Raw genomic sequence first — 12,656 nt, forward strand, 5'->3', positions numbered from 1 at the left:
GTCTGACACTACGACCCTTAAATCTCAGACGCTGGACGCCAACACCATATTTGGGTCTAGGCACGGACGCCAACGCCATATGGGACAATACCCCTAATGCGCCTTGAAATGAGGAACACAAAAGTCACGTGTAAACAAAAAATCTCTGTGTAGTGATATTTGACACATTTCTATGATAAACAAATGACTGAGCTGAACCATTAGTGTTAATTTAGAAAGTAAGGGAACACAGAATAAATGTGTAAAAACAATGGAGCTATTAAATGTGTTCAAAGTATTAAAATTTCAAAGAACTTATTGTGTTAAAAATGGGATTTTTTACCATGAGGAGCCACATCGCAAAAGGATACTCGGGGTTTGCTCAATTACGGAAAAATGAATCACACTTCGTATCCCGAAAATTTAACCACATATGTAAAAATGTCTCAGCTTCGAAACAAGCCATCATACATATACAAGTTTACGATATTGGCTGAGCAACAGAAGAAAACGTTACCATTACGGCCTATGGAGAAACAATTGCGCATATTGCCCCATATAAGACCTTGAAATCGGGACGCTATCTTGGAGTTGGACAATGTGACTCGGACGCCGAAGCCATATTAGGGCATAAACCTTGAACCAGGCCACCCTCCAATGTGGACACTATTAGTGACCCTAGAATTTGGTTTTCGGATAAATCTCTCTTATAGTACAAGATAGAAGATCTGGTTCAGGACTAGAGACCTGCTACACATCCATGTAGGTGGTTTAAGATGTTTTTTTTCTCTTCTTTTTTTTCTTTTTATTTTGTTTCATTATTTTTTTTGTTACCAAATATGGTTACGAGTTGGCTGTTATTCTGAATCAAGTCAGTGGATGAAAAGTTGTTGATAATGTCCTTCATCTCAAGTCCCCGATATCTCAATTTAGCGTAATAAATGCAATACAGGCCACAGGTATTTGAATCATCGGGTTAAATTTGAATGCCAACCACATAGTTCGGTCCATTCACGATGAGAACATTTCTTAAATAGCGTCGGTACGTTTTTCAATAATCGTCCTAAGGAGTCGAAAAATTCGGGTTGACCCGATGCGGAGAAATGAAAAGCAACCCAATGACCCCTTTTGGTCACAGTTGTCCGTATTTACCACACACATTCTAGGCCTGTCGCTCACATAGCTAAGCAAGTATTCTGCACAGCACACAGTCGAGGGCAATCCACTAAAAGCATCCTCTACATCTTTTCCGGTCATTGGGAGAGCAATGCCATTTTTCTTCCCACACCCTTGCTGACTATGAGCTTCTTATCCACGAAGGTGAGCAAACATCATTCAACAACAAAATAATCCCGACAGGCGATGAGATCTTCTCGTCTCTCAGAATCTTCCGACGAACTATTTGTTGTCTCGCGGGCAATGTTTTCGTCTGACGAAACCGAACTATCGTCATCAAAAGTATCAGAGGGACGGTCGTCCTCCCTTTTTTCGTGATGTGTCTCTCTTTGACCGATCTGCATAAGCTTTGTGTGCAATCTGGATGCTTTTGGCGTTCTAGCTTATAGGTCAACAAGAAGGTACATGAAAGGTTTCCTCGTTGCCTCTTTGAATTCTGGAGGAAGAAGTCCTCTCGAAAAAAAAACAGATCTGTCGACCAAGAGTCATGATGGGCTGTCGATCAATGGGGTTATGAAAGAGAACGAGATAATGACAGTTTCTTCTCTAGGTGGGGTCTTTGCCAAAGTATAAATTAAAAAAATCTTAACTGGTAATTACGCGATAGTTTTCTCATAATTACGAGATAATTATCTCGTTATTACGTGATAGTTTTCTGGTAATTACGAGATAATTCTGTCATAATTGCGAGATAGGAAAAATCTTAAATCTTAATTAGGCGATAGTTTTCTCGTAATTACTTGATGATTTTGTCGTAATTACGAGTTAAAAATGATTTTTACGCGATAGTTTTCTCGTAATAAAGCGATAATTATCTCTTAATTACGCGATGGTTTTCTCGTAATTACGAGTTATTATATCGTAATTAGAAGATAAATTAAAAAAAATTGTGACCCTAATAGGCTTTCGTAGTTTTGTCATCTAAACTTAATAAATTTCGTCTAGCCTGCGACTTTTGTCGCAGAAAGCTCGACATAGGGATAGTGCTTTGTAAGTGATTGTAAGGTGTACATGTCCAACTGGCAAATGTCATCTGACCTTGACATTATTTTTATGGTTCATTGGTTATACTTAAGTTTTATGTTTTGGTCTGTTTTTCTTATACTGTATCCAATAGGTCTACTATATTTGGTGTATGGAATGATTGTAGGGTGTACATGTTTAGTTGGTCTTTTTTTCTGATGTTTTATGCAATAGGTCAACTATATTTGGTGTATTGAAATATTTGATGATCTATATGTCAGTTGTGCAGGTTTTATTTGACCTTGACTTAATTTTCACAGTTCAATGCTCAGTGTTAGGTTTTTGTGTTTTGATCTGTTTTTTCTTAAACTATAAACAATAGGTCAACTTTATTTGGTGTATGGAAGAATTGTTAGCTGTACATGTCTGCTTGGCATAGTTCATCTGATCCAGACGTCATTTTCATTGTTCATTGGCCAATGTTTTGTTTTCTTGGTTGATGTTAACTTTGTGTGACAGTTGTAATAAAGTAAATATATTTAAGACTATCAACATAATATCAATGATAAGTAAAGAAGACAAGATATTTCAGCGTGTGCACTTTTGTTTCTTTATCACATTTTTTTTTATTCTTTATTGTACATATTGCTGTTTTAAAACAATTAACATTCGAAGTGTTGTTGTCAATTGTGAGTATTATATTAAATAAACTTAGTGTACAACATTCGCTCGAGTTTGTGGCAATGTATTTGATTTGAACCTCAAAGTACGGGAAGACTCATTCATGGTCATCGGCTGTTTCACATCCTATGGCCGGATTGTTTTCTCTTTAACACATTCCCAATTAACATGATCAATTTTATTATATATTTATTCACGTGTGTTTAGATGTTAAAACACTTTTAAGAAATATTGAGTATGCTACAAACATGTTTTCAAAGTAAAACATTTAACATTGTAGGGATGAAAATCATCATGAAAAGACTCAAGTATACACAAAAGAAATTGTACAGGTAGGATTCTGTATCATTATATTTATAATAAGTAGAAAAGTAGTCCACTTTACACATATTTTGACTTTAAAACGAAATAATGGTAAAAATGTCTCACAAAAGTGTACATTGATTTAAATCAGCAAATCTCATCATGTCCATTATGTCACAAAAGATGAAAAGTATTTGTTATTTTTAATCAACAGACCTTACTTTTAAAATAAATAAAAAACCTGAGTAGTAGGGTAGTTTGATTTTCAGAAATGAATCATTGATGTGTTTTTGAATATAATTTCTTATGGTCTAATGTTTCATGATTAATGAGTCAATGTTTGAGCATGTGTTTCTTTGTCTAATACGTTCTCCTATTTATTTATATTGTAGTCCTGTAATATTATGTTGTCATTTCAATGTTATATTTAACATTGCCATTAAAGTGCGAGGTTTTGCATGCCACAAAACCAGGTTCAACCCACCATTTTTTCCTTTAAAAATGTCCTGTACCAAGTCAGGAATATGGCCATAGTTATATTATTGTTCGTTTCTGTGTGTGTTACATCTTAACGTTGCGTCGTTTGTTTTCTCTTATTTTTGAGTGTTATTTCACATTGCGATAAAACGTGTCACGGTACTCGTCTATCCCAAATTCATGTATTTGGTTTTGATGTTATATTTGTTATTCTCGTAGGATTTTGTCTGATGCTTGGTCCGTTTCTGTGTGTGTTACATTTTGTGTTGTGTCGTTGTTCTCCTCTTATATTTAATGCGTTTCCCTCGGTTTTAGTTTGTTACCCCGATTTTGTTTTTTTCCCCATGGATTTATAAGTTTTGAACAGCGGTAAACTACTGTTGCCTTTATTTTTGAATTGGAAGAAGATACTTTCGGAGCCTCACATAAGAATGGTTGTTGTTCAACAACTATTCCATACGTCTGTGATTTTTATTGGAGATGAAAAATCAATAAACATGGAGGTTAACCATTGTCTTGTAATAATCCTTATCAAAATAGGTTAGACTGGCAATCTATATGTGTTCCCTCCGTGAATAAGTAAATTGCATAATTTCCGTTTTCTAATGACTTAATTAGAATAATAGGATCATACATTTGTAGTTAATAAGGTATGTATTTAAAGTAAGGTGTATTTATTTTAACACTAGACGTTTTCTTTTCCAGCCCAAACTATTTAGATGAATAATTTATTAGTTGATTTGTTTTGCGGAACGTTAAGTCTGGAGAAAATGTTACAGTTCAAGATAGACATTTTGTAACATGTGCTGTCCTAATTGATCATAGTGTGTTCTTAACTACACCAGGTTAAGGGGATGATAGAGTGCTCAAAAACATGTTAAACCCTGTCACATTCGTTATGATCCAGTATAAACGCAGGAGCAAGCAGTTCAGTGTTTGTCGTTGGTTTATGTCTGTTTGTTAGTTGTGAGCTGTTTTGCTCTTTGTTAGAGGTTTCTAAATTCAATTTGATCATATTTTTCATGTCGGAGTTTTTTACAGCCGACTATGCAGTTTTTGTTTGTTAGCTGTTGAAGGACGTACTCTAATTGCTTATATTCACTTTATTTGAATTTCTGTGGAAAGTTATATCGTTGTTATCACACCTCATCTCCTTATGTTTATACTTATTCATTCAGAAAGAGTAAAACTGACACAGTTAGTCAACTGCCTTCAATTTTATTTCTATATAAAGAATGTAGAATGTAACAGTCGTGAAGTGTATGAAAATATACCACAGGACTAACAATCCCCTTCTTGCAACGCCTCTCCGTAGACACAAAGAAGACCATTGGAATCGGCAATTGGAAATTGCGACATCATATGATTGCAATGACAAAAATAATGGTTACGGTATCTTCCTATAAAGCTCGATAAATGTAATGAACATTATCAACTGTATTCCATGATATCTCTGTTTAAGGCATATTTTCTATTATACAAAAACCATTGGCATTCATAACTTTTGCATAAAGATATTTTCATTACCTCTTAGAAAACAACATTCTCTGAACAACTCGGTTTGGAAACCACTGTTACAAACCCTCATTCAAACCAATACAAACTAACAGCTATCATTTCGGATATTGCTAGTCACAGACTTTTTAAACCAGTTCGAATTGGAAAAGATGATAAGAGAGAAAACAGATCGTTTCTCAAACTTGCATTTGCCAACAAAGGTCTCGATGCCGTTAACTCTGGTAATAGCCTTCATCATAAATTAGTTCAACCGAAAATACATATTTATTTTGATGAATCGTCTGTACCAATCATTCTTATATTATACCAAACCAATTGTAACTGAAATTGATATTCATGATATTTATTCAAATGTGTTTTAAAATTGTTACTATTTTTTCCTTTTTTTTGGGAAGCAAATCCAATGGGTTGGTTCGGATAGGAAAAACGAAGAAATACTAGATTATGGAAAGAACAAAGCTATAATAAGCCAAAATGGTGTTCAAGATGGAGACGAATTAGTAGGAGCAATTACAGAGCATGAGGTACGACATTTTTGTACCCTACTTAGTAACATAAATACACTGTTTCATACAGATCGTTTTAAACCAGTATGGTTAAATACATGCTTAGATACTTGCTTAGAGGGATAGTATAGATTCAGTAATACGGTCGTTGCATAAGAAATAAAATCAGTTGTCGGAATGTTTATGTTATATTCTTATCATCCATTTTATGATGGTATGATACTATACTCCCTATCAAGAGGGATTGTACTTGATTATCATAAGATGAAGACATAATCTGAAATCAGTTTAATTGAGGTCTGAAGCAGGCATGTCAGTAACCGCTAGTTGTCCTTTGTTGATTTATGTATCATTGTCATTTTGTTACATTTCTGACATTGAATTCGGACTCTTTCTGAATTGAGTTTTGGTTTGCGTATTGCTGTGTGTTTTTTTGCATTGGCTAGATGTATAGGGGAAGGGATGAGATCTTACAAAACATGTTTGTCCCCCTCCGTATGTGTGTGTCTGTCTCAAGTGAGGAGCCCCTGTCCTTTCTCAGTCTTGTAGGATGTTTTTGATTTTAGTTTATTTATGTTTTGGAGTTAAGTATGACGTATATTTGCACTGAAGCCCGCCTAAGAGTACGTCATGTTCTCACTGTGTTGAAGACCCATTTGGGGCTTTCGGCTGATCTCTGTCTTGTGAGTATTAAGAAACATGTTTTGTATCACTTTTATCAATAAGTGTTGTTTTCCTCGGTAAGTTAACGTTCACTAGTCATTTGGGAAGAAAGATAAGAAGTTAGCAATATCATTTAACTCTACTTTCCGCTATATAGATGACGTTCTTTCACTAAACAATTCAAAATTTGGTGACTATGTGGAACGCATCTATCCCATCGAATTGGAGATAAAGGATACTACAGATACAGTTAAGTCGGCTTCATATCTTGACTTACATCCAGAAATTGACAATGAGGGTCGGTTGAAAACAAAACCTTACGACAAAAGAGATGATTTCAGCTTTCCAATTGTGAACTTTCCATTTCTAAGTAGCAACATTCCAGCAGCACCTGCATACGGGGTAGATATCTCCCAATTGATACGATATTCCCGTGCTTGCATTGCCTATCATGATTTTCTTGATAGAGGGTTACTGGTCACAAGAAAGCTATTAAACCAAGAGTTCCAAATGGTGAAGTTGAAATCATCCCTTCGTAAATTTTACGGACGCCATCACGAGTTGGTTGACCGTTATGGAATAACCGTTTCACAAATGACATCAGATATTTTCTTTACGTCGTAACTACAATCCCCTTCCCTTTCATGAATGTGACCTACCGAATTAGACTATTTACCGGATTTGTAATCACATAAGCAACACGACGGGTGCCACATGTGGAGCAGGATCTGCTTACCCTTCCGGAGCACCTGAGATCACCCCTAGTTTTTGGTGGGGTTCTTGTTGTTTATTCTTTAGTTTTCTATGTTGTGTCATGTGTACTATTGCTTTTCTGTTTGTCTTTTTCATTTTTAGCCATGGCGTTGTCAGTTTGTTTTAGATTTATGAGTTTGACTGTCCCTTTGGTATCTTTCGTCCCTCTTTTATTTTCGTGACTGTAAAATTGATATAAAAACGAAGTGTCTGCATTCGTCATTTGAGCTTTTACAATATATTCTTTGCACTTATAATTGTTTCTTGAATACCTTTTGTGTTAAGTGGATAAGACATATTTTTCTGCTGCATACTAAGATAATTCTTATAAATGAGGTATCTTTATGGTGCTAAGAACTAATAAAACTGGTTCTCTAATTCTTTGCCAATTTATCCCTTTCTGCACTCATTGTATAACAAAATTTAATCAACGTGTGTTTGATCTCAGTTCTTCATTCGTTAACATCCGATTATGACGTCGAATTTTCTTGCTTTCCTCTAAATTTCCGACTGTGACGGCATGAAAAAAGGCGATCATGCCTGATGACGTCACATAAAAAGAAGACATCTTTTTGCAGATCATTTGAAAAGATGAAATACGTTTCCCTGCATATTGTTTGAATTTCAATAGAGAAACATATTCTACCACCAAATATCGTGTAATACGATATTTATCCACTCTCGACAGTTAAATTTTAAATTTTTAAAACGCTCGGTGAGCCTAACTTTTAAATTTGAAAATTTAATTGTCTCGAGTGGATAAATATCGTATGACACTCGATGCAGTGGTAGAACATATATATATATGTATGGTGTTGTTTCGTCACTGTGTATGTCTCGATATAGTTGCACCTAAATGAAGAAAACAAAATTTCGTTTGTATGTATCTTCCGTGTACAGTACATGCTTAACTTTCCTTTTTACGATTTTATGTAAATGACTTATATATGTTTGATTTTTTGTTCCGTGCGAATTGAATTTTTAAAACTAACTCCATAATGTAAGAATCGGAGGTAATTTGATGATCTGCTTGATTGCTGTTATCTAGTTAAATCATACATACATCTGAAGAAGTGTATGAAGAATGAAAATGACATGATGAAAAATTGCATCATTTATACTGAATAATTTTTAATAATTTACATTTAAATTAAGCTAAAAAAGACTACAAGTGCAAAATTCAACTCCAAAATTAAGTTTTTTTTAACCTATCTGAACATGCTGAAGACTGATCAAGACATTAAGCATATGTAAAAAACTCTTCATAGGTACAAGTATGTAGCTCACGGTGGGTGAGGTTATCCTGCTAGTAAAACGTTCCGTGCTGATGATTCGGTCCTGACTGGTGCTGGTGATCATTGAGAATATGAAAACAAAGATGATTTTTGACCTTTTATAGTATAACAGAAGGAAGGAAACAGTTCAAATGTTTTAATTTTGTTTCTAATGTATTCATATGAAATTAAAAATTTGACTCTTTAAACTGTTTCAGTAAGAGTAACTAAAAAAGTGCTCACTTTTAAAAAAAACAGGAACTGAAAAAATAAAACAAAAATACTCCTGCAGCCTGCTTTCTTTAACCAAATGAACACGAATTTTTTTTTGGTCACCAAACCAGTGCAATTTTTTAAAATTGTACATTTTCTCAGTTTAGACATGTGTTAATTCTGTGCTGGTGGGTCCTGATACGGTGCTGGTGATTTTTGTGAAGTTGTCCAGAGGCTTAAATGTATAGCAATTGATTGCTGAATAGTTAATGGATAATTTTTCTTTTCCAGTCATACTTTTAAATCTTACGGGAACCTTCCTTCCCCTCTTAGGAAAGGTGTGTATGGTAAAATTATCAACTGCAGTAATGAAATCGTTCTGGATCATCTGCATCAAATTGGGCTTTATCACCAATTTTAGAATTTCAAAACTAGTCCAAGCTTAACAACTCTCACCGTGACCTCCCTCTTCCTTATTCCAAAAACAAAATATTATTGTCATCCTTTTAGTAAACACTAAATTATTACTTAGAAATCTGATTTTTATATGATGAGGACACATGATTCCTACGCGCAAGAACAAGACTGCGATTCATTTGGTTGAATAAAAAGTAAAGTATCTACAGTATCGTAAAAATTTGTCAAAGAAAAATATATCAAGGATTCTTAGGCTACACTTTATGTATTATCTAAGCTCATCTAAGAAATGTTCAGGCTCACATAATAGTTTACCGTGATCAACTGAGGCTGTGCTTGATTTTCATATGGTGAAGACATATTCTTTGAATTAGTTTAGTTGAGGTCTGAAGCTGGCATGGGAGTTATTGTCAGTAGACCAAAGTTAATTTATGTATCATTGTCATTTTGCCTAGTTTCTTTAGTTACTTATTTTGATACGTACTTCTTATAAACTGAGTTTACTCTGATATTGTTTTGTGTGTGTTTATTCTACATTTTCTAATGGTATTTGGGGAATGTTTGAGCATGATAAACACCGCAACATTTCAGGTCAGGAGCCTCTGGATTTTGTTTTAATGATGTCCTTTAAATTTATGCATTTTATTTTCACAAATAACTCATATTTATCAAATGTTCATAAATGTAGAAAAACACGTCATATTATGCTAAATATTTATCAAATTTAAAACAATTGCATTATTGACACTTCTTGCAAATTGGTACAACTAAATTCTTCATAAGTAATCAAAACAAATGTCATTTTAGAAATGAGTGGTCCATGAACTCGTTTTCAAATTAAATCACTTTGAATGATAAAATGCAGTCGAAAAATGCATCTTTTCCCGATAGGTCATAGTTTGACGTCGCAATCATTATATTTAACGTTAACAACGTCATTACCTGCCCTGTAACTGTATCGTATGCCCTTTTTTGCAGCTTCACATACATTGTTCCATTTTTCAGTCAGTTCGTTTTTTCACCAGTTTTTTTTAAATCGCCGTCTTTTATTGTTGGTACCATTCCAAACTTTTACTCTTGGTTTAGGTTTATTGTTCATTTCTTCATGCATAATATCAACACAACTATTATATAAATCATCAAAATCTTTTTGTAAACCATTCGAGCATTCTATATTGTGTACACATTCATTTATCAGACACCCAATTATTTGGAATATTTTTCACATTAGATGATACTGACCTTTTCTGATTTTGAATTTTACTATTGACACTACATTAAGAAGCTTTATTTTCACTATATGAGAAACAAATAGTTTCTTATTACCAGCATAACATGGAAGGATCAGGTATGTGTTGTGGGTTGAGTATACCTGGGATTTCACTTTTATTGAATAAAACACTTGCTCTTATAGCTTCAAAATATTTGTATTCGTCCTCCAATTGTTTTAAAATCTTTTTCCCTACCTAGGGCTTTAAGAAGTGTTCTGTTATTGTAGTTGCCCGTTCGTTATTGTCGTGGAAGGTCATTTTCAATATATACAGTTTTGTATTTGAAAGTATCTTTGAGTTGTCTTTTAAAAGGATTGTTATCTTAGTAACTTACACTTAAGTTTCCATTAATTTGTAAAATATGTATCCCTCAGCTTACACCAATTCAGGATTCAGTTGTAACTTTACATATTGATTGAGGGGTATGTTAAAAATTGGATGTCTCATTGTATTTAGTCTTCCAAACAATTTATATCTATGAATATTTGAAATAATCTTCCTCGAACCTTCAGACTTCATCATCTGAAGCCAGTCTTTTGCACAGCTTTGATTGATATACATTCATTCCCCAAGACATAGTTTCGCCATTGCAATTTATAACCTGCGACATCTATAATTTAGATTCCCTATCAAAATATATGGAAAGCCTCAGCTGTCATATATTAGAGATTTACAAAACGTTATGCTGAAGCTTCCAATGTAAAGTTAATACAGCGGGTTGAGGAATTAAATCATCAAAATGAAAACTTTAGATAATAAAATGCTAAGTTGAATCTGCTTAGTGTTGACTTGCAACTTCAAGTGTTGATGTTGTTACAGCATCGTGGTACGCGACGGCGTTATGATGATATGCTTATAACACGTAACGTTGAGTTGAAACTACATATTGTTAAGTTGACATTACACGATGTTAACTTGATACTGGATTATGCTTAGACGTACTCTTCGATTGCTAGGATAACAAAAGAAACGAAAAGTTGAACTTCATGATGTTGACTTATTATTAATAAATGTAAAGCTTAGATATCACAACGTTATACCAGTATAATGTCACGATAGGTTTATCATACTGTATGTGGACTTTAAACTACACGATGTAAAGCTTAACTAGCATAATGTTATATAACTATAATGCCACGATAAGCTAACCATACAATATGCTCACTAGAAATAACACGACGGAAAGTTGAAAGTACGTGTTGTTGATCTGGGATTGCACAATGTTATATCATTATAATGTCATGATAAGCTAACCATACAATATTCTCACTAGAAATTACACGACGGAAAGTTGAAAGTACGTGTTGTTGAGCTAGGATTGCACAATATTATATCATTATAATGTCATGATTAGCTAACCATACAATATGCTCACTAGAAATTACACGAAGTAAAGATGAAAGTACGTGTTGTTGAGCTAGGATTGCACAATGTTATATCATTATAATGTCATGATAAGCTCACCATTCAATATGCTTACTAGAAATAACACGACGTAAAATTGAAAGTACGTGTTGTTGAGCTAGGATTGCACAATGTTATATCATTATAATGTCCGGATAGGCTTATCATACAACATGCTAAATAGAAATTACACGACGTAAAGTTGAAAGTACGTGTTGTTGAGCTAAGATTGCACGATGGTATATCATTATAATGTCCCGATAGGCTTATCATACAATATGCTAAATAGAAATTACACGACGTACAGTTGAAAGTCCGTGGTGTTGAGCAAGGATTGCACGATGGTATATCATTATAATGTCCCGATAGGCTTATCATACAATATGCTAAATAGAAATTACACGAGGTAAAGTTGAAAGTACGTGTTGTTGAGCTAAGATTGCACGATGGTATATCATTATAATGTCCCGATAGCCTTATCATACAAAATGCTCACTAGAAATTACACGACGTAAAGTTGAAAGTACGTGTTGTTGAGCTAGGATTGCACACTATTATATCATTATAATGTCATGATAAGCTAACCATACAATATGCCCACTAGAAATTACACGACGTAAAGTTGAAAGTCCGTGTTGTTGAGCTAGGATTGCACGATGGTATATCATTATTATGTCCCGATACGCTTACCATTTAATATGGTCACATGGAATTACAAGACGTTCTGTTAAAACTACATGAAGTTAAGTCTGAATAGCACGATGTTATGTCATCATAATGTTACGGAGGGATTATCATATATTTGGATGACATAAAACGACAAGGCGTACAGTTGAAAGTTTTGAACGTTAAGTCTAGATAGCACGATGTCATATCATTAACATGTATCGATAGGCTTTTTATATAATGAGTTGACTTATGTCGACAGAATATGCAGTACTAGTGCAAAGTAGACGGTGTTTAGCTTAGATATCACGATGTTATATCATTTTTATGTCACGATAGGCTTATCAAACGAAACGACACGAAGGTGGAAAAATGTCCAATGATGTAGGACC

At 34.1% G+C, this 12,656-nt stretch overlaps 1 protein-coding gene across 1 annotated transcript in view; it reads left to right on the forward strand.

Annotated features, from left to right (window-relative positions):
• The window catches only part of LOC143042528 (uncharacterized), an 85,715-nt gene that overhangs the window by 45,363 nt on the left and 27,696 nt on the right, over positions 1–12,656 (forward strand). Inside the window, exons 3-4 of the mRNA XM_076214903.1 lie at positions 3,080–3,131; positions 5,493–5,621. Of these exons, the coding sequence (XP_076071018.1) occupies positions 3,080–3,131; positions 5,493–5,621 (181 nt within the window). The remainder of the gene's footprint in view (positions 1–3,079; positions 3,132–5,492; positions 5,622–12,656) is intronic.

The sequence above is a fragment of the Mytilus galloprovincialis genome, chromosome 1 (assembly GCF_965363235.1).
Source record: "Mytilus galloprovincialis chromosome 1, xbMytGall1.hap1.1, whole genome shotgun sequence".
Taxonomy (NCBI): domain Eukaryota; kingdom Metazoa; phylum Mollusca; class Bivalvia; order Mytilida; family Mytilidae; genus Mytilus; species Mytilus galloprovincialis.